The sequence below is a fragment of the Palaemon carinicauda genome, chromosome 14, assembly GCF_036898095.1.
Source record: "Palaemon carinicauda isolate YSFRI2023 chromosome 14, ASM3689809v2, whole genome shotgun sequence".
NCBI classification, from domain to species: Eukaryota; Metazoa; Arthropoda; class Malacostraca; order Decapoda; family Palaemonidae; genus Palaemon; species Palaemon carinicauda.
Genome location: NC_090738.1, coordinates 111,387,602 through 111,414,850, shown reverse-complemented (window position 1 = coordinate 111,414,850; position 27,249 = coordinate 111,387,602). Strand labels below are relative to the sequence as shown.

General features: G+C 42.1%; 2 protein-coding genes and 1 pseudogene across 2 annotated transcripts in view; 2 read left to right on the top strand and 1 right to left on the bottom strand.

The window, feature by feature from the left end:
- LOC137653224 (probable U3 small nucleolar RNA-associated protein 11) overlaps nucleotides 1–8,933 on the bottom strand; it is a 79,612-nt gene extending 70,679 nt beyond the window's left edge. Inside the window, exon 1 of the mRNA XM_068386591.1 lies at nucleotides 8,826–8,933. The gene's annotated coding sequence lies outside the window, so the exon portion shown is untranslated. The remainder of the gene's footprint in view (nucleotides 1–8,825) is intronic.
- An 8,906-nt stretch (nucleotides 8,934–17,839) lies between these two features.
- Nucleotides 17,840–20,834, top strand: LOC137653615 (uncharacterized protein DDB_G0292186-like). The gene has a single exon (XM_068387169.1). It carries the CDS (start codon nucleotides 17,988–17,990, stop codon nucleotides 18,906–18,908), a length of 921 nt encoding a protein of 306 aa, XP_068243270.1. The 5' UTR covers nucleotides 17,840–17,987; the 3' UTR covers nucleotides 18,909–20,834.
- A 4,660-nt stretch (nucleotides 20,835–25,494) lies between these two features.
- Nucleotides 25,495–25,613, top strand: LOC137653867 (5S ribosomal RNA; annotated as a pseudogene).
- The last annotated feature ends 1,636 nt before the right edge of the window (nucleotides 25,614–27,249 follow it).

Sequence of the window (27,249 nt, the reverse complement as noted above, 5' to 3'; positions counted from 1 at the left end):
CATGACTTTTCCATTTTAGCCTAGTTGAAGTGAAATCTAACCTACTTGAAGTGAAATCTTGCCTTTTTATGATTTTCATTCCCTTTCATTATCAACTGGAAACACACAATAGTGAAGAACTTCCCCAACTGATTACAAACATGGAGTATATTTTTGTAGCTGTTTCAACTCACAACACAACTGGACCCTTCTTGACCTTGACAATTGCTGGAGAGCATTTTTTATTATCTAATTAGAAGTCAATAACTCGCAATTCAACCTAAGTGAAGGGAGCATCAAGTATGGTGAGGCCTTGCTTGGATCGTGACACTCCCAACATAAAAATGGCAACATATACCCTCCGTTAGAGACCTAATTCATCCTTTTTACACGAGTGATGCTTTCGATAATCCGAAGAACCCTAAAATTTATGTGATTTATTCTTATTTATAGAAAAAGTCTGGTGTTGACTTCTGAAGCCTTTGTACATAGTGTAATAGTGGTGACAAGCGGTATGATTTCGATGGGAAACACCTAATAATGGTGCAGTACTCATAACAGTTTTATGTTAGTTAGGCTGTGTTCAGCCGCAATATCTAAAGGATACAGTACAGATTAAAGGCATACATCTAATCAATGAATTGTCTACCCACTCAAAATCTGTCCAACCAAGTCAACAGAAGAACCCCTGTGCCGGTGTGACGGTCTGAACGATCCCCCGGTCTCAGAATTCTCCTTGACATTGTATAATGGTTCTTTTCGGCCATTAACTCGCTTCGCTCGCATGAAAATAAAACATCAAGCTCGTATGTACTGGCAAGCGGTAATGTTGAGCTGCGCACGCTAACATTACAGGAAAATAAAACATCAACCTCGTATGCACTGGCAAACGGTCATGTTCGCGCATGCGCAGATTATCAAGGAGAATTCTGAGACCGGGGAATCGTTCAGACCATCACACCGGCAAATTACTTCCATCTCCCATTTGTTCATTCTAAGTCCTATCCATTCTTCTTCATCAAGTCTAGATTAGTCTTGTCCACCACATAAAAAAAAGAGGAAGTTGTCTTTTGGATAGAAATAAGTACAGCAATATATTTGTGTTTATCTTATCAATAATATTGAACCAAGAAATTAATTAGATCATTGAAAAATACTGATCCTCGCAGCTAATGCACATACCAATTCTGCATGCCAGAACTGAGAAGCAAGGAGATAATATTAAATTGTAGACAAAACGAGCCATGGGAGAACAAGCCCAATTGAACTAAATGATTGATTCGGTAATTAAAGTGGCAAAACAGGAGCAAAGAGATAACTTTGAATCGCGAGAGAAGCGAACCACGGGATAGCAAAGACCAATTGAAGTAAGATATTAATTATACAGGTAAAATTACACTAAAATACTTGACCACATGACTACCTCACACAGCACAAAAGGTGTCACCTGTCAAAATAGACGAACAAGGCGCTAATGTTAAATTGCAACTGAAGCAAGGCACAGCGGCGCAGAGACTAATTGCATTCATTTGGCAAACCAACACACCCCCAAATATGCTTAAATAAGATATTTTAATTATAAAATAAATTTTTGAATATACTTACCCGGTGAATATATAATAGCTGCAACTCTGTTGCTCGACAGACAAAAAACAGTAAAAACTCGCCAGCGATCGCTATACAGGTTGCGGGTGTGCCCACCAGCGCCAACTGTCGGCCAGATACCACTCTCTCGATGTAAACAAAGACTCAATTTCTTCTCATCCCACTGCGTCTCTATTGGGGAGGAAGGGAGGGTCGTTTAATTTATATATTCACCGGGTAAATATATTCAAAAATTTATCTTATAATTAAAATATCATTTTTAAATATTTAACTTAGCCGGTGAATATATAATAGCTGATTCACACCCAGGGTGGTGGGTAGAGACCAGTTAAATATGTTTACATCGTATAAGCTAAGAGTTTTTTATTTCATTTTGACAGTTATCAATATAACAAAACCAAAATAAATAGGTACCTGGTAAGGAAGTCGACTTAGACGATTACTCTGCCTTGTAAGTACGTCTTCCTTACGGAGCCCCGCAATCCTCTTAGGATGCTGACAGACCCCCAGGAGCTGAAGTATCAAGGGCTGCAACCCATACAACAGGACCTCATCAAACCCCTAATCTGGGCGCTCTCAAGAAATGACTTTGACCACCCGCCAAATCAACCAGGATGCGAAAGGCTTCTTAGCCTTCCGGACAACCCATAAAAACAACATCAAAACATTTCAAGAGACAGATTAAAAGGATATGGAATTAGGGAATTGTAGTGGTTGAGCCCTCACCCACTACTGCACTCGCTGCTACGAATGGTCCCAGTGTGTAGCAGTTCTCGTAAAGAGACTGGACATCTTTCAAGTAAAATGACGCGAACACTGACTTGCTTCTCCAATAGGTTGCGTCCATTATACTTTGCAGAGATCTATTTTGCTTAAAGGCCACGGAAGTTGCTACAGCTCTAACCTCGTGCGTCTTAACCTTAAGCAAAGATCGGTCTTCCTCACTCAGGTGTGAATGAGCTTCTCGTATTAACAATCTGATAAAGTATGACAAAGCATTCTTTGACATAGGCAAGGATGGTTTCTTAACCGAACACCATAAAGCTTCAGATTGGCCTCGTAAAGGTTTAGTACGAGCTAAGTAGAACTTAAGAGCTCTAACAGGGCATAAGACTCTTTCTAGTTCATTGCCTACGATCTCCGATAAGCTGGGAATATCGAAAGATTTAGGCCAAGGACGAGAAGGTAGCTCATTTTTGGCTAGAAAACCAAGTTGCAGAGAACAAGTAGCTTTTTCTGACGAAAAGCCGATGTTCTTGCTGAAGGCATGAATCTCACTGACTCTTTTAGCCGAGGCTAAGCATACCAGGAAAAGAGTCTTAAGAGTGAGATCTTTCAGGGAGGCTGACTGTAAAGGCTCAAACCTGTCTGACATGAGGAATCTTAGGACCACGTCTAAATTCCACCCAGGAGTAGCCAAACGACGCTCCTTAGTGGTCTCGAAAGACTTAAGGAGGTCTTGCAGATCTTTATTGTTGGAAAGATCTAAGCCTCTATGCCGGAAGACCGATGCCAACATGCTTCTGTAGCCCTTGATAGTTGGAGCTGAAAGGGATCATCCTTTTCTCAGGTATAAGAGAAAATCAGCTATTTGGGCTACAGAGGTACTGGTCGAGGATACAGAAACTGACTTGCACCAGTCTCGGAAGACTTCCCACTTCGATTGGTAGACTCTAATGGTAGACGCTCTCCTTGCTCTAGCAATCGCACTGGCTGCCTCCTTCGAAAAGCCTCTAGCTCTCGAGAGTCTTTCGATAGTCTGAAGGCAGTCAGACGAAGAGCGTGGAGGCTTTGGTGTACCTTCTTTACGTGTGGCTGACGTAGAAGGTCTACTCTTAGAGGAAGACTTCTGGGAACGTCTACTAACCATCGAAGTACCTCGGTGAACCATTCTCTCGCGGGCCAGAGGGGAGCAACTAACGTCAACCTTGTCCCTTCGTGAGAGGCGAACTTCTGCAGTACCTTGTTGACAATCTTGAATGGTGGGAATGCGTAAAGATCCAGATGTGACCAATCTAGGAGGAAGGCATCTATATGTATTGCTGCTGGGTCCGGGACTGGAGAGCAATAGATTGGAAGCCTCTTGGTCAGCGAGGTTGCAAAGAGATCTATGGTGGGTTGGCCCCAAGTCGCCCAAAGTCTCTTGCACACATCCTTGTGGAGGGTCCATTCGGTTGGAATTACCTGCCCTTTCCGACTGAGACAATCTGCTAGGACGTTCAAGTCGCCCTGGATGAACCTCGTTACTAGGGAGATGCCTCGATCTTTTGACCAGATGAGCAGGTCCCTTGCGATCTCGTACAACGTCAGTGAGTGGGTACCTCCCTGTTTGGAGATGTACGCCAAGGCCGTGGTGTTGTCCGAGTTTACTTCCACCACTTTGCCTCGAAGGAGATACTCGAAGCTTCTCAAGGCCAGATGAACCGCCAAAAGCTCCTTGCAGTTGATATGCATGCTCCTCTGACTCGAGTTCCACAGACCTGAGCATTCCCGACCGTCCAGCGTCGCGCCCCAGCCCAAGTCCGATGCGTCCGAGAAGAGAACGTGGTTGGGTATCTGAACTGCCAGGGGAAGACCCTCTCTTAGACTGATATTGTCCTTCCACCAAGTCAGACAAGACTTTATCTTTTCGGAAATCGGGATCGAGACCGCCTCTAGCGTCTTGTCCTTTTTCCAGTGAAAAGCCAGATGGAATTGAAGAGGACGGAGGTGTAGTCTTCCTAGTGATACAAATTGCTCCAGGGATGACAGCGTCCCTACCAGACTCATCCACAGCCTGACTGAGCAGCGTTCTTTCTTCAGCATCTTCTGGATGGAGAGCAGGGCTTAATCTATTCTGGGGGCCGACGGAAAAGCCTGAAAAGCTTGACTGTGAATCTCCATCCCTAAATACAGAATAGTTTGGGATGGGACCAGCTGCGACTTTTCCAAATTGACTAGGAGTCCCAATTCCTTGGTCAGATCTAGAGTCCAATTGAGATCCTTCAGACAGCGACGACTGGAAGAGGCTCTGAGAAGCCAGTCGTCCAAATAAAGGGAGGCTCGGATGTCCAATAAGTGGGGGAATTTCGCCACATTCCTCATCAGCCTCGTAAACACGAGAGGAGCTGTGCTTAGGCCAAAGCACAGGGCCCGAAACTGGTAAACCACATCTTCGAAGACGAATCTCAGAAAGGGTTGGGAGTCTGAGTGAATGGGGATGTGGAAGTAGGCGTCCCTTAGGTCTAGAGAGACCATCCAGTCTTCCTTTCTGACCGCTGCTAAGACTGACTTTGTGGTCTCCATGGAAAACTTCGTCTTTGTGACAAAGACATTCAGAGCACTGACGTCTAGCACCGGTCTCCAACCTCCTGTCTTCTTTGATACTAGGAAGAGACGGTTGTAAAATCCCGGTGATTGAAGGTCCGAGACTTTGACCACCGCTCCCTTCTCTAGCAAAAGAGACACTTCCAGTTTCAGGGCTTGTCTCTTTTCTTCCTCTCTGTACCTGGGAGAGAGATCGATGGGGGACGTCGCTAGAGGGGGTTTGCGTACAAAAGGGATTTTATACCCCTCTCTGAGCAACCTCACAGATTGTTGATCTGCGCCTCTCTTCTCCCAGGCTTGCCAGAAGTTCTTGAGTCTGGCTCCTACTGCTGTCTGAAGTTGCGGGCAGTCACACTCTGCCCTTAGAGGACTTGGATCCTTTCCTCTTCCCTCGCTTCCCTTCGGCACGAGCACCTCCCCTGCTGGAGGCTCTGCCACGAAAGGGCGGGATAAATCGAGACGCTGGAGTGTCTATCCTCGGTCTAGCAGACAATGTCGGCAAAGGGGGAGCTTTGCGAGCCGAGGACGCAACTAGATCGTGGGTGTCCTTCTGTACTAACGACAAGGCAATTTCCTTAATCAAGACTTCAGGAAATAGGCACTTGGACAAGGGCGCAAAGAGTAGCTCAGATCTTTGGCATGGCGTCACTCCAGCAGACAGGAAAGAACATAGAGACTCTCGCTTCTTCAGGACTCCGGACGTGAATGAAGCAGCAAGTTCGTTGGACCCATCACGGACGGCCTTGTCTATGCAGGACATAATGAGTAAGGAAACATCCTTGTCCGCAGAAGAGATTTTCCTACTCAGGGCTCCTAAGCACCAGTCTAGGAAGTTAAAGATTTCGAAAGCCCTAAAAATACCTTTAAGAAGGTGGTCCAGGTCCGATGGTGACCAACAAATCTTCGAGCGTCTCATGGCAAGGCGGCGGGGAGAGTCTACAAGACTTGAGAAGTCGCCCTGGGCAGAGGCAGGAACTCCCAAGCCGAGAACTTCTCCCGTGGCATACCAGACGCTCGATCTAGACGAGAGTTTAGATGGGGGGAAGGCAAATGCTGTCTTCCCTAAACTCTTCTTGGTCTCTAACCAATCGCCCAACAGCCGCAAAGCTCTCTTGGATGAGCGAGAGAGAACGAGTTTAGTAAAGGCAGGCACGGAGGCAGGAACGCCTAATACAAACTCTGACGGCGGCGAACGAGGAGCCACAGAAACAAAGTGGTCAGGGAACAACTCCTTAAACACAGCCATGACTTTTCTAAAGTCCAAGGATGGTTGAGCTGCCTTAGGCTCATCAAGTTCTGAAGGTTGATCCTCTTGTGGTTCAGCAACGTCCTCATCTGACAGTTCCTCATCCGATAACTGATGAGAAAACGGCAAAGGAGTGGGCAACGTTTGACTCGCCGAGTCCGGTCGCACTGGTGCATGCGTGACGGAGCCGGACGCAGCGTCATGGAACTGCTGAACAGTCTGGGAACTGTCAACAACCATAGGTGCGCGAGGACGCACAGCGTCCACCCGAGACTGTTTAGACCGTCTGGGTTGTGCAGTCAACACCATACCGGGTTGCGGAGGTTGACGCACCGCGTCAAAACAAGTCACCTCTGATGGTTGATGAACGTCCTGAACGTCAACAACCATCTCCGTGCGTTGCCTAACGTCAACGTGCGGCTGGAAACCCACACTGGGTCGCATCGGTGGAGGTACTACCCCCACTGGTTGACGCGAGAAAGCTACCTCAACGTCAACAGGACGCACAACAGACCGCTTGGATGGTTGTTGGCCAGAAGGTGCGGCAACCTTCTCCGCATTGAAGTCCTCCATCAAGGACGCAAGCTTGGACTGCATGTCCTGCAGTAACACCCATTTAGGGTCTACGGAAGCAGGTGCGGCAACAGACGGGGTGAGCGACTGAGGCGGCACAACTTTGCCTCTCTTAGGCGGCGAGCAGTCATCCGATGACGGCAACGAGTCCAAACTGTCCCAGTGGCTACAACCGGGACGTTGGACTTGTCCTGAAGGGACCGACTTACGTTTCAAAGGTCTGGAGACCTTGGTCCAAGGTTTCTTACGAGAAACACCTTCGGACGACGAGGTAAAAATGGGCTCTCTCGTCTTACGTTGGTAGGGGCGATCTTGGGGAGATACGCCTGATACCATAGAGGGAACGTCTGTTCGCTGATCAAGGCCTCTCGAACCCATGAGTCGTACGACATTGCTTCTCCCCTGGGCTTGGGAGCTTGCAAGAGGTCCCGGACTAGGAGGACGACAGGCACGAACAGACGAACCCTCAAGCGCAACACTGTTCACAACACTTTGAGAAACACTAGGCACTTTAACACTTTCCGCCGCGGCACTTTGGCACTTTAGTTCCTTTACGTCCGCCATGAGTTGATTCCGGTCACTTGCTAGGGCCTCAACTCTCTCCCCCAAGGCATGAATAGCATGCATCATGTCTGCCATCGACGGTTCCTGAGTGCTAGGAGGGGGGTTAGGAACAACCACTACAGGGGAAGGATTAGGTTCAGGGGCATGTGGAGAGGAAAAATCTACCGACCTAGAAGAACTTCTCCTTACCCTATCTCTCTCTAGTCTGCGTGTATATTTCTCAAATTCGATAAAATCGAATTCCGAAAAGCCCACACATTCCTCACACCGATCTTCCAATTGACAGGTTTTACCCCGACAATTGGAACAAACAGTGTGAGGGTCGAGAGAAGCCTTTGGAAGACGCCTATGACAGTCCCTAGCATTACATTTTCTGAACTTGGGAACTTGTGAAAGGTCAGCCATTTTGAATTAGTCAAGGGAAAATTCCAAAAAACGATCTAAGTCATCAACAATTAATCCGATCCAAAAAAGAGTTCAAGGATTTATTTGAAGAAAAACACCTGTACTGCAAAAGCTCAAACCAAATTAAAGTACTTCACCAAATATGATGTGAAAAAACTCCAGGTTCAACAGCGAGTAAAGTACGTCTTGTCGACACGTCGACAGAGAAGAAATTGAGTCTTTGTTTACATCGAGAGAGTGGTATCTGGCCGACAGTTGGCGCTGGTTGGCACACCCGCAACCTGTATAGCGATCGCTGGCGAGTTTTTACTGTTTTTTGTCTGTCGAGCAACAGAGTTGCAGCTATTATATATTCACCGGCTAAGTTAAATATTTAAAAAAGGGGGATTGTATGTATGATAGCGGCCACCTGTATGTATTATTATGTCTAACTGAGAATATGGCAGTGTAAGGGGGGTTGCAGGGGGCATTAGCCGCCCCCCCCCCCCAACGCCCCCGTTAGAAAAGTAGGTATGGACACAGTCTGTAGGTTAGGTTAGTTAATGACTATTTTTAATGAATGCGTGAGGAATTGGCCGGTGATATACAAAGGGTTCCTGGTTCCTAAATGTTCACTCCGCAAAATAAGTTTGCAAGAACTATATTGCATAATAGATAGGTGCAAAACTTCTTAGCTTATGTTTATTATTGTAATTAAGCTTATTTTAACAGTACTATAACCAACATTATTGATCAAATCTTAACCTTTAATCTGTAATTTTATCATATTCTACCCTGTCTGCAGAACAACGGACTGAATATGACGGACTCTTAAAAGTATTGCCTTTCTACAAAATCTCCTTTATCAATTGTCATTAAGGTTCTAAAATTCTCAGTAAATCTAGGTTTCATTGTAGTTTATTCCATGGCATCTATACCTGAAACTGTTATTAGTAAAGATCGAATCCTAACATTCTGCCATGAAATAAAACTAACGAATAACAGTAAAATAATACCAAATAGTCAAATATTTAACAAGTAAATGTTATGATTCCGCGCTCAACACATTTAAGAGTAAAATTGACAAAAGGAATCTGACTATATTATACAAATTTGATTTCCATTGATACAACTAATAACAGAATACCTTGTTATTTATAATACTTACCTCAGTGACAAATAGCAGCAACGTGCAATCTTATGTTGATTCAGTCACCTCACTCAAGTTTGGACCGTCAGCCAGGTTCAGGACTTCGGGTTCTGGGTTGAGGCATCGTATCCTTTGCAACAGCGCCTCCAAAGTTTATCTTCTTATATCGTTTTGTCTTTTCCTCCACATCAGGTTTAATACTTCTTTTTTCTTTTTTGTATTTGTTTCACTAAATAAAAATAGTCCTACTATTTCCTTAAGGTCTTCCTCGTATGGTTGTTGTAGCTCAATTACTTATTTCCTTTCTTTTCTATATTCCTGGCAAAACAACAAAATATGTATCAAATTTTCCTCCTCATTTTCACAAAAATTACAGTTTACATTCCCCCATTGTGTCTCTTTACAATATTTTGTATTATTGTATTATTTCTTGCACTAAAAAATATCACTGAAGCAAATGTATTGTCATAAAGTAACTCTTTAATTCATTTCTTCCACGTTCTATATATTTCTAAGCTCACTTTGCTTTCTATTTCTTCTTTTCACTTTTCAGTATTACAATATTTTGTATTATCGTATTATTTATTGCTCTAAAAAATATCACTGAAGCAAATGTATTGTCATAAAGTAACTCTTTTATTTCTTTCTTCAACGTTCTATATATTTCTAAGCTCACTTTGTTTTCTATTTCTTCTTTTCACTTTTCAGTATCCCACTTTCTGGTTTCCGATTTTATTTCTGCCTTGTTCATTCTTGTTATCTGTCTTATGCCTATACTTAATCATCCTTCTAAAGTACCTATAACATAATGTAATCTGGGAATGTTCTCTACTAGTTTTCAAAATGGTTGTGGCAAAATGTTGAAAATACGAAAACTCACACTCGAAGTTAGCAAATCAATATATATATATATATATATATATATATATATATATATATATATATATATATATATATATATATATATATATATATATATATATATATATATATATATATATATATAAAATTCACGATAGTGAAGGTAATTAAATTAGCAATTGTTTTATAGAGGGTTCATGAAGTTAAGAATTTGTCTTTGCAGGTACTCAAAGTGATTTCTTTTGTCTTTTAATTTTTAACATTTCTTTATTTTTTATATTACGGTCTATCTTTTTCTCTGCATATGGTATATAATTTGGCTTTCCTATCAATTATGACTTACCTTTATTTCATCTCTGTCTTCGTTGTATGACTGCTGAAACTCTTTTGATTCATTTTTTTTTCAATATTCATGGAATTTTTTTGAATGAATTTTATTTTCGAAAATTTCACAAAAGTTGAAAACTTTAATTTCTTCCCTTATGTTTCATATAAAGTGGATTATAATGTAATACCTTTCCAAAACCTTTTCTTACAAATTATAACTTTTATCGAGTTTTTGTTTATTAATATTTTTGGGAGGGCGTTTGATATACATTGAGCTTTCTATCTATATTAATTCATAAATAAAACACATTTCTGCCACTTTGATTCCACCTTTGTGATCTGGTCTATCCTTCATATTGTGTATAAAAGTGTTACTCTTCATTTTATTCATTTCAAATCAATATATATATATATATATATATATATATATATATATATATATATATATATATATATATATATATATATATATATATATATATATGTGTGTGTGTGTGTGTGTGTGTGTGTATGTATGTATGTATGTATGTATGTATGTATGTATTTTTACGGGAAGCTGAATATTAAGTGCTGCCTCTTCTATATTTTTGCTATAGCCAAAGTATCGTAAGAAAAGAATAATGATGACTCTTTACTAATTAAGTTTTTAAATCTTTCCATCCTCTTCCAGTCTTTCTATTATTTCAGCTACTTAAACTGATATAACTATCATCATTCTTGTCTTATTCCACTAGTAACCCCCATTGTTGGTCTCAAATATTTGGTCATATGTCTTTCTTTTCAACGATTTTCTGTCTCACACCCCTTTCAGTTTTTTTTTTTTTTTTTTTTTTTTTTTTGCTGTTTCCTCATTGTAAAAAGTTTGTAACGTTTCTGAATATGCTTTACTCTTCACTAGCGCTTCGAAGAAGTTAGGTTTAAGCTCGCCAAGGCCTGCTAATTTATTTACTTTCAATCATTTATGATTTTTTTTTTTTTTGGGGGGTGGTTGTTTACCTATAGCTATTTTTGTTTTTTCTTTTTTTCTTTGTTGTTATGGTTTTCTTTACACGACTAGGTCATAATGTTCGCTTTACACTTCCAGAATGTTACTTTATTTCAATAATTTAGTTCTTCCATCCCATTTTCATATTCTGTTCTATTTTCTTCATTCCACACTATGTCTATTATATTTTAATATTTGCGAATGTTTTTGCATCTTCTAACGATTACCATCTATTTTTTTCCTTGTTCGTTGTAAAGATATGTTACATTATGAATTTTTAGTTTTTTTTTTCCTTATCTTATCTATATTTTACTATCTTTTTTTATAATCGTCTCATTTTGTATCTTGTGGTGTCTATATTTTTTCAGACAGATATTTCTTTCTGCGTTAGCCATTACAAATTTTACTTCGTTTCGTCGTGTCTATCTTTTTAATGTTTCCCTTTGCTATTTGATATTTTCATTTATTTTCCTCCTGTTCCGTTCTTTTCTTCACTTTATTCATCCTATTTCATCATCCGCACAGGGTTGTTCTTGTACGTTGTTTTCCTCAAGTAATATCTTCGCATATACTTTCAGCAATTCCTTCTATGTTACTTATTTCATTATCAAGTACCTTCTTTCCATTCTGTCTATACCTATGATTTCTTTATGATTTCTTCCATCAAAATTATCTTCATTTCAACTGAAGCATTTTTCCCACATTCCCTCGTTAGAATAACGTTGCTCTGTTTTCATACCAAATTTTGATGGTGATCAGATTCAGATTATGATCATATAAACTATTGATTTTTTTCATATATCATAATTTCACTGAAAATGTATATAATTTACATCTCACATAATCTACTGCACTTTTCTGATGTTATCTTTCCCAAGCGTAAACTTCAGTAAGGCCTATATCTAAAGATCCCGATTTAGTTAAACTTCTTCAATATCGTTTATCCAATATGTAATAATTTCCCTACTTTGACCTAGGATCTTATTTACATTATATTTGCTTATATAAATCTTATTTCCTTCACCTCTTTATTCTGTTCTTTTATTTTATCTTCTACATTATTACACAATTCTTATCTTAATTTCTCTTTAAGGGCTTTTCTCCATGATTTCTTTTAAATTTGTTTGACATCTACAGCAAATTTATTTAATGCAATATCACACAAGGTTTTTTAATTTGATTTTCAATTACCTTCCCGATTACTCGATTGATTGATTTTCTTCAGCTATTAATATCTATTGTGAGGACAAGACGAGCAGAGAGAGACTGACTAATTACTGTCTGTATAGATTGCCTTACCTTCTGTAAGACACGGGCTATTGCCGTTGGGCAGCCCGTAAAAAAACTAATTACTGAACATGCTGTCTGTCTGTATAGATTGCCTTACCTTGTGTAAGACCCTGAACATGCAACGGTCACTATATTACAGTGCGGACGGATAAGTAGGCCGGGAGGGAAACATTTCCAACCGCCAAATCATTTGTGTTTTCATTCAGAATAAATTAACAAATATCAAGGAGGTAGCCTCATGAAATATACATTATCATACATGAAAATCCACTGTATGATAATGTATATTTCATGAGGCTACCTCCTTGATATTTTTTAATTTATTCTGAAATATACATTATCATACATGAAAATCCACTGCGTGGAGCAAATAATAAAGTTATAATTATCAGAAAAGAGTCCAGGGGAAGGAAACACGGCGGGTAAGACGATTTCCTTACAGTATTAGTAGCATCACTGTATTTTCTTATAGACTATTCCAAACGACGCACTTCTTTCCTTATTATCGATTCAGCCCTGTTGTTCATATACATTTCTTATCATTTGTATGTTTTCTAAATCTTTAATTTTTGCTCTATTATTTCAGTTATATTTCCGCCATTACCATATATTTTTTGACGCAACTTTTTCATATAGACTACTGTGCTGTATTTTTCTAACATCCTACTCTCTTCATGCCTACATATTTCTGCATTTCTTGTGCCATGTAAAGCATTTGACTTTCCTTATATCTACATTACTTTCATCTTTTCTCTATACACATTCATTACAGATACTTATACCTGAGGTCGTAGGTTGGCCAGGGCACCGGCCACCCGTTGGGATACTACCATTAGAGAGTTATTGGATCCTTTGACTGGGCAGACAGTAATGCATTGAATTCCTCTCTCTGGTTACGGCTCTTTTTTCTCTCTTTTGCCTACACATACACCGAATAGTCTGGCATATTCTTTACAGATTCTCGTCTTTCCGCATACGCCTTACAACACTGAAATTACCAAACACTTCTTCGCTCAAGGGGATAATTACTGTACAGTAATTGTTCAGTGGCTACTTTCCTCTTGGTAAGGATAGAAGAGACTCCGTGGCAGAGAAGGACACTCCAAAAATATCAAACCATTGTTCTCTAGTCTTGAGTAGTGCCATAGCCTCTGTACCATGGTCTTCCACTGTCTTGGGTTAGAGTTCCCTTGCTTGAGGGTACACTCGGGCACACTATTCCATCTGATTTTTTTTTTTTTTTTTTTTTTTTTTTAGGGTGCGTTGGGCAGGCTTAATAGAATGGCATGGATGCCTGGTGGTTTATCAAGAGGTTGATTTTTCCTTATCTGATTCTTTTTCTTCTCAAACTATCTTTACTGCCTTCCCTTTACTGACTATCCTGGGACCTGGAGGGTATTTAGCCTTGCATGGTGTATCGGTTCCTCCATGATGACCAGTTTTTCCGACCTTTTTTTTCTGTAGTTTATGGGTATGATCAATCACTTTATTTATATTTCTGTACATATTGTTTTTGTTATTATTCTTATCAATTCAGTTTTTAAGTATGATGTTTCTTTTTTCATTACCATTAATTCTTATGATGTCTGGAGACATTGAGCGAAATCCGGGACCAGCACGTCATAGATTTCGTCAATGTCGTTTACTGTATTGCAATATTCGTGATCTCCATGCAAATATTCAAGATTTACAGTATTATATTCTTTTGTACTCAGAAACTTTGGTTTCTAATATGAGGCCCTTAGCTGAGCTCCTTATAACTAGTTTTAAGAAGCAAATAATGTTGAAACGTGATGCCATCCCTGGGTCCAGGAGGCGCTGTATATCAGGACCGAGTACTTTGCTTCTCATAAGTCCTGCTATGAATGTGGAGGTCATGAGATTCAGGTAATAAAAGTTTGTGGCAGGCATAACTTTTATTTGTGTTCGATCTACCGGAATCCAGACATGGATGGTTTTATCTTCGATTGTCTTCTTACCATTATGGCTAATATACAAGTAGAAGATAGAAGGGCCTCTTTTGTCTTTGTTGGTGCAATGGTGATTTCAATGCTCACTATAGTGAGTGGTTAAGTTCTGTTTCTCCTACCGATCGCCATGGCTTAAGAGCTTCAGATTTTGCCTCTGAAGCAGGCTGTAAGCAAATCATAAGTGAAGCTACACACAGGTCTGGTAACTGCTTGGACCTCGTATACACTGACTCCCTTCAGTCCCCTGGCGTTATAATAAGTAAGGTTGGTTCTTCAGTCGGGACATCTGATCATGCCTTTATTTCATTAGTAGCGAAGACTGAGCAGCCTGTCCCTGATGTATCACACTCATGAAAGATTTATATGCAATCGCAAGCAGACTGGAATGGGATTTTGCACGATCTTTTGGGCTTGAATTGGTCACAATTGTATAGTAGTGTTGATCCTTTTGTCCCTTTGAATGAGAATCTAGTCAATATAATTGATAGGCGTATCCCTTCTCGTGTGCTAAGGTACCGAGTGCAGGACAAACCATGGTTCAATGACGATTGTAGACGTGCGTATTTGGAGAAGCAGGAGGCCTATCAACTTTGGAAGGGTAACAGATCCGATTTGACCTTGAATAACTATACTCAGCTTAGAGATTTTGTTCAGAGTTTCTGCTTCTGTTGAAAAGGAATACAATCTAACCATAAAAGAAACTCTTTCTGGTACAACCCAGGAACATCGTGGTGGACTATCCTTAAATTTGCACTCTTTGGTGTAGATGCAACAGTTCCTACTTTACTTAAACAAGATTGCTCAGTCACTCACTGTCCAAAGGAAAAGTCAACCCTTTTGGCTGATGTGTTGACAGTAAACATAGTAATGAAAAACTCGAACTTCCTCATTCCTGTTTTCTTGAAGTTAAACTAACTAGTTTAGCTTTTCGATCTCGTGAAATTAAAGCTCTGTTGATAGACTTTGATGTTTATGGAGGTGTAGACCCAAATGGTATTTTTCCTGTGGGTTTTTTTTTATAAAGACTGCAGATTTCTTAGCTCCAAAATTATCTGTTATTTTTCGCAAGTTAGCAAGAAGAGGAACTCTTAGCACTTGTTGGAGCATTGGTAATGTTAGTATGTCATCCACTAAGTAAATGTGTTTGTGGAAGCTCGAGTCCAGCTGATTACTGCCCAATTTCCATAACTCCCGATATTATCTAGTTTTTTAACGTCTTCTGGCAAAACGTCTTAATAGGTTTGCTGAAGGTAATCATCTATTCCCTAGTTTGCAATTTGGTTTTCGTAAAGGCCTTGGAGCATGTGATGCCTATTTTACAATCTCTAATACTGTACAGAAATCCCTTGATTGTGGTCAAAAAGTTCGTAAGATTGGCCTTGATTTTAGTGCGGCTTTTGACCGTGTTAATCATGAGGCCCTTGTTTTCAAACAGTTGGGAGTGAGTGGGTCGATTATTGTTGTTGCATTATTATTGAATTTTTAAGCAACAGATCTCAAACAGTTGTTGTTGATGGGCACCATAGTGAGTATAGGATGGTGATATCTGGTGTTCCCCAGGGTAGTGTTCTTTGCCTATTACTTTTCATATTATATACACATGATATGTGGTTTGGCCTAGAAAACAAGCTTGTTGCATATGCAGATTATGTTACTCTCTTTGCATCAATTCCATCTCCTGAATGTAGATCTGGGGTTGCTGAATTCCTTAATAGAGATTTAGCTAAAATTAGTGCATGGTGCAAATTATGGGGTATGAAGTTGAATCCTAACAAAACTCAAAGTATGATTGTAAGTAGGTCAAGGACCATGGCTCCTTAACATTGATAATGTTTCTTTAACTTTGTACGGCTCTTTTAAAATTTTAGGTGTGATTCTCGACAGCAAATTTACTTTAGAAAAACACATTAGGTCAATGTTTTCTTCAATTGCACAAAAAAGGGCTTATTGAGAAAGTCTTTCAAGATTTTCGGTGATTAGTCTATTCTCAAGAAGTGTTTTTATTTTTTTTAATTTTACCTTGTTTCGAGTATTGTTCTCCTGTCTGGTCTTCAGCTACCGATTCTTATCTTAATTTGTTGGATAGGAACTTACAGTCTATTAAATTTCTTATTCCTGATCTAGATATTAATTTTTGGCACCGTCGTTCAATTAGTTCATTATGCATGTTGCATAAGATTTTTGATGATTCTGACCATCCTTTACATTCAGATCTTCCTGGACAGTTCCATCCTATTCGTAATTCTAGGCAGGCAGTTAACTCTAATAGTCAGGCCTTCTCCATCATGAGGCTCAATACTACACAGTATTCTAAAACTTTTATTACAGCTGTGATTAAGTTGTGGAATGATCTTCCTAATCGGGTAGTTGAATCAGTAGAAATTCAATCAAAAGTTCAAACTTGCAGCAAATGTTATGTTGAACAGGCTAACATAAGTCTATCTATAGTCTATATGTTAATTATCTATTTTAATGTTATTAATGTTTTTTTTTTCAAATATCTTATTTCATTTTTTCATTACTTCTTACATCGTTTATTTATTTCTTCACTTCCTTTCCCCACTGGGCTATTTTTCCCAATTGGAGCCCTTGGGCTTATATCATCTTGCTTTTCCAACTAGGGTTGCAGCTGGGCTTGTAATAATAATAATAATAATAATAATAATAATAATAATAATAATAGTTAAAAGTAATGGCTGCATCGGCAGAGTTTATTTTCTTATCCAATTTTTCTATTTTCCGGATAATTCTCTTCTCTAGAGCGCTACAATCAGCCAGCAGACTTGAAAAATTCATCAGTCGGGTTAATGACAAAATCGGGAAGACTTTTCAAGTATATTCTCACAAAATACAAGTAAAACTTTTGGTACAAAATAGTTTTACTTGTATTTTGTGAGAATATACTTGAAAAGTCTTCCCGATTTTGTCATTAACCCGACTGATGAATTTTTCAAGTCTGCTGGCTGATTGTAGCGCTCTAGAGAAGAGAATTATCCGGAAAATAGAAAAATTGGATAAGAAAATAAACTCTGTCGATGCAGTCATTACTTTTAACTCAACCTGCCTAAAAGAGGGTCTCCTACCACGAAATAATAATAATAATAATAATAATAATAATAATAATAATAATAATAATAATTGACCTTTGCTCCTGCTACGATAGCGCACAAGCACTACAATAGTATGTTTACATCTGCTGTTGCACACATTATCTGCCTGTGCGGGCGTTCGACCTTGCGAATTTTAGCGTAGCTTACCTCAATAATTAAAATGTAATGACTCTCAAAATATTTTACCGAATATCAACAAAGTCTACATATTAATAAATCTATATAAACAGTTGGAAAATAATTATATATCTAACACCATCTATCATGTTTATGAATGTGTCATAAGAAACACTACCAAAGAAAAAAATTAGCCCGTGCGCAAAACTTCTTTACAGGAGTATATGTAATTACATGAAGAAATAAAAAAAAATATTGAAATATCCAGAATACAAAACAAAAAATGCAATAGAAATCTATTATTATTTTCGTTATCTTTCTCCTAGATCCACTATTACAAACTGAGAACTATCACAAACATCCATGCGTGAGGCCAAGGACAGAGAGGCGTTTAAACATCATTCAAACTTGGAAGCTCGAGACTTAAGTATCGTTACCCAAACAGACTTGTATCGGTTTTCACTCGTTGTCTTTTTGAAGTGAAATCATCAGAAAAATAGCAATCTGCCGAACTTTAGTGATGAGTCGGTTACCTAATCCGTTCCTTAGTGGTCAAGGAAATCAACAACGTACTCCGCAGCGTCCATCTACGCCTGGATTCTTAATGATGACCCGACCTCCAGTGGGGAACAACAGTTTTGGGGGACCCCAATACCAAAGTCCTGCGACGCCGTCAGAGAACTTCATCCCGTTCTCCAACATTGGAAGCAACAGTAACAGCAATGATAACAGACATGGTAACAGCCAGGGGCATGGGCGTTTCAACTTCAACAGAAATTCTGGCGGTGGACGACACAACAACAACAACAATTCAAGGTTTGCTCACCCCTACCAACAATCTCCTGCTGGAAGAATGCCTAGTCCTCGAAGTCACCATGGCCACGGACATAGCCATGGGTATGGTAATACTCCCGGTGGAAGATATAATCCAAACTCATCTGGTATGAGTTACTCGACACCAAGAGGAAACTTTAACGTCACTCCAGGAGGTAGATTTAGTCATGGTGGTGGTGGTGGTCGCAGAGACAACTTTAGAGATCGCCAGAATAGATCGTACAATGACTTTAACTCTCCAGATTCCAATGGGAATAATAAAGGTGGATGGGACAGATCAAGAGGTCGCGGTCCAATTTCAAGCATACCCATTGATAAGTTTATTAGTGATAATATGGTTGAGGACCCTTGGGTGGAGTTTTATGATGGACTTCATAGTGACAATGTGGAACACTTGAAGCAAAGTGATAGCGGGTGTTTAGAGGACTCTGAAATAATCATTGACTCAGACACCAGTGCAAGAGTTGAAAATTCCTTCGACGATGTAGTAAGCGACACTGAAGTGGACAGTTCCCCCATTCACGACACCGGTAGTGACTCTCCGAACATTGCCACATCATCAACTTCTGAAAAGGACACAGGGAGTGATTCTGGAAGTGATACCTAGCGTAAATTATTGGTCGTTATTTAGACTTTTATAGAAAGCTACTGCCTTTTTTCTCTAAATTCCTAGCCTAGTACAAAATATGACACAACTTCAATTGGGCTACCTCTTTTGTGAATCATATTTGCAGTTTTTGGTATCCAAGTATATATTTTGTTAGGTTAGAAAGCAGTGGTTTTATATGAACCTCTTTAAATTGAATTAAGTTTAACATTTTGATTTTAGTATTTTGTAGAAGCAAATAAGATTTGCACAAGATATATGTGAGAGTAATCTGTTACCGAAAGACCTGCCATTTTAAAGTTCAAAAAACTATATACCTAGGTAGCTATGCTAATTATTTTTCTTGGGTATGATTCACACTTTAATGTCCATTCAGGAAGAGATGCATTGTGTCATTTTATTTACTTATCTACACTTTTCAAACTTAGTACTTATAGTACAAAACTGAAATCGGTATGTACAAATTCTTTAATCAGTTCGTACATTTCTATTCAAATTTCATAAATGCATTAGATCTAGTGTATGTAAAAGAGTTGATTGCTGTAAGTGCTTGAAGGTATAACAGATTCCAATTGTTTAGGGAGTATCATGCAAAATAGTAATATTGTTAATTGTTTTATATGGTATTGTACAGTATCTGCTTTAGTGTAATTTTATAAACCTTATTTATTTTTAGATATCACAAGAAACTTTTGTACCTGTGAGTCTGCCTCATTCTGAAATGTTATGGCATTAAGAAGTTGATAGATTGAAAGATTCTTGTGTGGTCATAATTCAAGGGATAATGAAGGTTCTGAATATAACAATGTTTTTGATCATTAGAATTGCCAGGAAAGGTTGTAAATTTCTATTGGATATGCTGAATTTTTAAGTGTAATGTGCAATATGTAGAAATTATTTGGCTTATTTTTGTTACAAAATATTTGTATGAGAGTTTATTGGTTAAATTTCTGGTATTACAGTCTTAAATGACAGTAATTTGATGTTTGGAAATCTGTTTTTCCATTGCTATAAACCTTGAAAAAAGTTTTCACTGTTAAAACACTAGTCATGTTGGGCTGTGGTTTTACTGTTTGTTAGTCCTGTAACAGAAGTTCAATTGCTCGTACTGTAGTTGCACTATTACAAGTTCCCAGAATTTTCTAGAAATAAAAGTTAGATCTAAAGAAATCTAATTGAATGTAAGAAAAGGAATTTAACAAGTCTTAACCCTAAAAGCAAACCTATTTTTTGCATTTTCTGTTAAAAGGTAACCTGGAAGACCTGCTGCTTTGGAAAAGAAATTGATTACTATACATTATAGTGTATTTCTCAAATTCAAGCATTTTAAGACAAAGTAGTTACAGTATTTTTATATTTGGAAATTGTTGTTTGCCTTGTTAGATTCACAGTAGCTATTTTACCTGTTAATACTGTATTATTATTTGGAAAATACTGTAGTATGATGGAGAATTGCAACTAATAGTCATCTAGAAATATGCTGAGTTGTTAAAAACAATTTATTGCCCTATTGTTTGTTCGATGAGTTGCTAACTTGGAAGAAAGATCATAATTATATTAATTTCTCATTAGTATTGTTGTTAGTTCATGTTACTGACTATATGAATGCCTCTTTCCATTACAGTACATCCATGTGATCTACATATCAAGTGTTTTTTATCATGTAATTATCATTTAATAGTATAGTAACTGTAAGGGCTTGATTTACCTTTACAATATCTGTCCTATGGGGAATAATTTTGACTATTTCTGATTAATTTGAAATTTTTGTTATCCTATTGAAATTCATTTTCATGTTACAGTATGACAATTTTTTGTTTCTTACTGAATGCCTGTTAGATATTACCAACTTCCATATGCTAGATTTTCCTTTAGTTGTGAATGTGGTGAATAAATGTGCCTTTATATGCACTTATGAAAATTACATATTTATTAGTATAATTTTTATCCTATCCCAGTTGACAATCTTAGCACCTTTAGTAAAGAGATCCAAAATTTCTTTTGATTTTAGTTCTTATTTACATGGCTGTAGTATTTCTTAACTTCACATTTTCTACTTCATTAAGTTTCTTTTACAAAAGCACATCAATAGTGATGATAATCATTTGTCTGTTTTCATTTGAAATATGAATTTGTTCCGTAACCGAAATACAAACCACGCTATTTACATTGGGTTTACCTTTTAGCGTAGCTGAAATGGCGAGCCATTAGAATTTAACGAGGGTGTATTACCCCCGCGCTAGTTAGCGGGGGGGTAGGGGAGTGGTAGCTAGCTACCCCTCCCCCCCCTCACACACAGATGAATGCTCACTTTCACTTTTGGCTCGGACTGTGACAGACGTCTCTGTCTTGGTCCTCTCTTGGCAGCCATTGTTTGTTTTGTCTTTACTTAATCGCTTACTTTTCTTTTACTCAATATATATGTAAACATGTTTTCATGTTTGTATATATATTTGAGTATAGAAATCAGTGAGTTTCCTTTTCAGAGTTGTGTGTGTAGTGTACGATATCTACGTGGAGTCCTCGGCAGTTAGGCCACCACGGCGTAATTTTATGGGTGGCGATCGAGTTTGACTTATGTCTTTCTCTCTCTCTTGAGGTCGTTCACCCTTTTAGTACGTGTTACTACGCCCTTGTAGCTTCCTTTCCGTGTGGGGGGGGGGGGGGGGCATTGCTACGCCGTACGTTTGTCTCAATTAGTTTATGAATCTAATTGTGGTTGTTAATTTTTCAGCCTGTAGAACGATTCATTTTGAGGTTTTCGTTCTTTCTTTAGTGTTCATTCATTTTTAAATTACATAATTACATAGTTTCATAATTATAATTGTTATAATTCTGTTTTGGTTACAGCTCTCCTTCCGTGAGTGTAAGTGGTTGTGAGGGCACATGCCTGTTGTGTAATTCTTGTTTCCTTTCCCTCGGGATTCCTCTTCGGAGCCTTCCCGGGGGCATGAATGTGTACTAATGATTTTTGTTTTATTTTTTTACAGTTACCGATCTAGTTCGTTTCTGTAATATGGCAACGGTGTGAGCTGTCTTGTTGAGGCCTGGGGATTCGGCTGTTGCTGCCTCCCCCCTTGTATTTTCGTCAGGGGCGTGTCTCCTTCTACTGGAAGTACTCCCGTGACGACGGACAGCTCTCCAGTTCATTTTAGAACTCTCAGGAGGCTTGCCTCCTTGCTCCTTGGGCGGGTAACTTTCCTTCCGAGGGAAGTTTTTTCTGTCCAGGCTTGAGTTTTTCCCCTTTTGGGGGGTTCTTCTCTTGCCTTTTTTTCGTGCGACTATGCTCTTGGTGCTGAGCGGTCACACCTGCAGTTTCGCTCAAGGTGCTGGGCAACTGCAGGAGCCCCTCTTCGGAGGATTGCTCCTTTTAGGTCACTGGCTGACCAGTCTCTTCTACGAAGTGTTTCTCTTTCGTTCGCGAGAGAGTACACTCACAGAGACTCCTCTTCGGAGGATTCTTCTGCTGCTGTTGCTGTTGGCCTCCTTCGCCGTAGGCCCACCGTCCGCCTCGTCGTAAGGGCCTCTCATCTCCCTATAAGGGTGCTAAGAGGCGCCTATTTGAATCTCCGTTTGCAGCCTACAACTCCTCCTTCTTGATCTTCCACCTTGGTGCAGATGGACAGCAGTCTGATCTCGTCTTCCGACGGGCAACGGTCTTCCCGACGGGCAACGGTCTTCCAACGGACATCAGTCTCCCAGCGGACAGGCAACGGTCTTCCGATGGACATCTGTCTCCCGACGGACATCGTTCCCTTCGGGGCAAAGGGTTGCCTCCCACGGGGGTTCTTCCCTTGCGTGTCAGGGTTCCCCTGCGCGCCCTTCTGCTGTGTTCTCCTGCTCCTGCTCAGTGTTAGCGCACAGGCGCTCTCCTGCTCATTGGCGCTTCCTTATCGCTAGCGCTCTCCTTTCGCCAGCGCTCTCCTGTTCGTCAGCGCTCTCATGATGATCATCCCTGCTGTTCCTGTTGGTTCCTGTTACGCGCCCCGTGCGCCCACGTTCGCCCTCGCGATCTAGAACTTCGGTTCAGGTCTGGGTCAAGGACTCTTCTTCTATGCGCAGGATTCCACGCGTTGCCTTCTGCTCGTCAGCGATCATCAGCTCGCCAGCGATCACCTGCTCGCCAGCGCGCTCAGGCGATTTTAGTATCGCCTATTCAACAGCGTTCTACACGTCAGCGATCACCTGTCTCTCGGCGATCTCCGGATCGCCCGCGTGTGTTACAGCCGGCGCACTGACGTTCTCCAACGCTTTCGAAGGAACATGGTTCGCCAGCTACTAGCTCGCCATCGCCCACCTGCGCATGCTGCTCGCCATCGCGCGATCACCCACCTGCGGATGCTGCTCGCCATCGCGCGATCGCCCACCTGCGCATGCTGCTCGCCATCGCACGATCGCCCTCCTGCGCATGCTGCTCACCATCGCGCGATCGCTCACCTGCGCATGCTGCTCGCCATCGCTCGCCAACGCGCCATCGCTAACCTGCGTGTTAGCTCTCACCAGCTCACCACCGATCGCCTGTTTATCCATATCGCCGGCGGTCTTCCTCGCCCACGCAGCAGGGCGTTTCCTCGCCATCGCGCTAACGCTTGCATTTGCCGCCTCGGACTCGCGCTCATTCACCTGCCCACCCTCGCGACCATTCGCCTGCGCGACCGCTTGCCTGCGCGCCCGCGCAATCATTCGCCTGCGCGCCCACACGCATGCTCTCCAATGTTCGCCCGCGCACGAACCAACGGTATTCCATCGCACGGACAGACGGTGTTCCGTCGCGCGAACCGACGGTGTTCCGTCGCGCGAACCGACGGTGTTCCGTCGCGCGAACCGACGGTGTTCCGTCGCTCGAACCTATAGTGTTTCTTCGCACGAACGTCGGCCTAATTCTTGCAGTATCCATTGCTCGTCTTTGGGTTATCGCTCGCCGACCACCAGCTCTCGCCCTCCTTCTGCGCTCCTTACCTGACCTTCGTTGCGTTCCTGCGTGACCGCGCATGGGCGCTTCCACGTTTGCCCATGCGCAAATCTTTGAATTACCATCGCGCGAGGTCCAGGGCGATTGCGACCACGATTCCCATTGGGGTTTTCGCAGCATGGCCAGCCTGGCTAGTTCTTCTGGAGCGTATTTCCAGAACACGGCCTCACCCCGTAAATGCAGAGCATGACACTTGCAAGAATAGGAAGAAACTTCAGGGAGGTCTGAGCAACACTCCTCTTTCCAGAACCTGGGTTAGCCCTTCCCCGTCATTCCCTGGAAGGATTTTTGGCGGGGGGCTTTCCGTTCGAGATTTCTCCATCGGCCAAGGGGTGACTACTTACCCCTTCCTCTGGGGGCTTACCAGGTCCTTTCCCTCCTCGGTTACGGCCCGAGGTTTGGTTCAAGGAAACTACAGGAAGATCATGGGTACTTTCCTCCTCTCGAGCTCAGGCACCTTGGCCTTTCGTCGTTAAGTATCTAACTTGCGGACAAGCTCGACGTTGTACCATCTGGACGCGCTGATTGAGGGCTTCCTTCGGGTGTCTCATCTGTGGAGGTCGACAACCTCAGGCACCCTTCTATCCTTGAGAAGAGTCTGTTTGTGCCCAAGGACAGAGACTTAGACAGCGGCAGTGCGGAGGAAATCGACTTCCGTTTTCACTCCTCCAAGGCGCTTTCTTCCAGACTCTGCAAGGCTCCAGCGCCCTTTTCTTTCAACCACGTCGGCCTAAGTTATCGGCTACGACAACTGGGACAAGGTGTCCAATTGCAGTTTCCTCCTGTCAGGAACAGATGGTACGGGAGGCTCCCCCGGGGGGGGCATAGTCCTAAAAGGAGCCGCAGAGTTCACGAACTCTAGGATTGCAGGATTTTTGCTGGGAGGATGCTTAAGGTTACTCATCCGGATGACAGCTTCCCGATGCCCATTCCCGCACAATCTCTGTGATCAGCCAAGGATATCGCGCCTGCCGTCTCTGTCAGCGAATTCAGTGTCTCTGAACCTCTATGCCATAGTGTCAGCAGAGTTGCCCGGTTGGGCAGAATGATCCATACCTTAGGCGAAGGTCTTCCATAGGATCATCGACGGCTTCACCCCCGGCCTCTTCAGTCGATCCTTTCTTGTAAGGAAGGATCTGAGAGGGGAGTTCCGTAGTCGACCTCTCAGCCCTGATCAAGTTTGTCGAACAAACTTCGGCCAGCGTAGAACAGCAGAATCGAACAGACTGGTAACGAGGCGACAGGACTCCTTAAACCCTGGATCGGAAGGACGGGTACTTTCAGTTTCCATTCCATCCATCATCCAGGGAGCTCGTCGAATTCAGCCTAGAATGCAAGTATTCCTGCTTATGATGCAGTGTGGCTATCCCGCCGTGGCATAGAAGGTTTTTTTCCCCAGAGAACTCTCCCTGCTTTCCTCATGGCCGCTCAGGTGCAGGTTTCCGCCTCCTCTGCTGTTTGGAGGGCTGGTCAACTCCGGTAGGCTCGGGTTCGACCTTCTTCAGAGCCGGGACAAGCTTCCGGATGCTTACCATGAGTGTGGGTTCATGGTATTTTGCTTGGAGCCTTCTCTTCTTCTGCCTCAACATCTGGAGTATCTGGCCATGATATTGAGTCAACGGCCTTACCACGTTGGAAACCCCGCTTCTCGTCCGTCCAGCGAGGTTAAACAACGTCGGTTCTGGTCGGTACTTGGATGGGTGACCACCTGGGGACGCCAGATTCTGTTGCCACATCCTCCGAGCCTTCCTTTCAGTTGACTGTGGCAAGACTGAGGAGAGTCGCAGTACCTGTTCTCAGTCAAGCAGAGATTCAGCCCTACCTTGGAACATTTCCTAGTTCTCCTTTCCTCATTGACCCGTCTATAGTCCGAACGGTCGCCTCAGGATAAGTTCCATGTGGGGCGGTCCAAGTTCCGGTGGCTTTAGGCAACGTTTATCCGGACTTCCTGGCCCCTATGGGACCAGCGGAACTATTAGACCTGCAATGGGTGTTGACCTATGGAGTCTCTTGATGGTAGTGGATATTCTCGTCCTTTCCCCCCATTCTTGATGCTGTTCTCGGACTCGTCAAAGGAAAGGGGGGGAGGGGGCATGTTCCGGTCCAGGCCTATGGTCAAGACCTGAAGGATACCTCTCCATCATTCAGGCAGGCTTAGGGGCCGTAGTCTGGCCCCTCTACAGATCCTACAGCTCCTGCCGAGTCGCCCTGTGAGCGTCAACTTCATGATTCTGGCGTGTTCTAACCAGCAGGGGACGCATTTTCACACCTTCACATCTTGCAGTAGAGATACCGGGATGATTGAGATTCTCTCAATACCACCATCGGCTGTCTCATTCCAGGCAGGGGAATGTTCTCTCCGACTATCCGAGCAGAGCCTTGTAGAGAGAGTGTACCTGGGGGTCTTTGACCTTCAGTAACCAGCAAGTCCTGGTCTGGGGGACCTGATCGCGACAGCTTGGAACCTCAAGCTTCCGCTGTTCTTCCCCCCAGTCTCAGACCCCGAGACTCTGGCAAGATGCATTCTGGTGATAGTGGGACAACTTCGACGCCTGCGTCTTCCCTCCTTTTTGTCTGTGGAGAATGGGTCTCAACAAGACCAGGTTGTCTTGTCAACCTTTCAATGGGAGAGCTCCACTGGGACTATGCGCAGAACGGTTTCTGGACCCTCTGCTTCCCCTGACGGAACTCCCGGGAGAGCTTCTCCCACAGCGCAGACTACTCAAACAACCACACTGCGACATCTCTCCCGAACCGGGGCGTCGCTTTGGCTTCATGCCTGGAGACACTACGCCGCCTCCTCAAGAAGAGACAACCCGCTACAGTCGCGGTACGGAGGTCGCGCCATCTGCGATAGTCATCCGCAGGGGTCTTCCAGGCAAAGTGAAGCGTCTAAGGTGGTTGGTGCTGTGGGAGATATACCTCTTCCCTTGAGGCCTCCTCTCCAGCAATAACAGTCTTATTGCCTTTCGGCGGGAGGAAACTCCTTTCCGCTCTCGGCAATGAAGCCTGTCGCTCAGCCTTTCCCTGACCTTCAGGCTTAAAGGTATAACTTTTTCCTGCCCGCTGGATCTTTCCTCGCTCATGCGAAGCTACGATCGTCCCTGCCCTAGTCGGAGGAAGACCTCCAACTTGGAGCATGGTCCGGACTCTTTAGTCCTTTAAGAGATCTTCTCAAGACCCTTTACGACAGGCCTCGGATTGTATTCCGCCTTGGGTCTCCTGCTCACTCTGGCCACGGCCAGTGTGTAAGCAATCTTCTGGGTCTCGTACGACTCCCCCTTTCTAAGGAAGAGGGGAAGGCAACATTCAGGTTCGCTCCTGAGTTGTTGGCTAGACTCAGAATCTGGGGGTCCCGGCCCTTCGGTC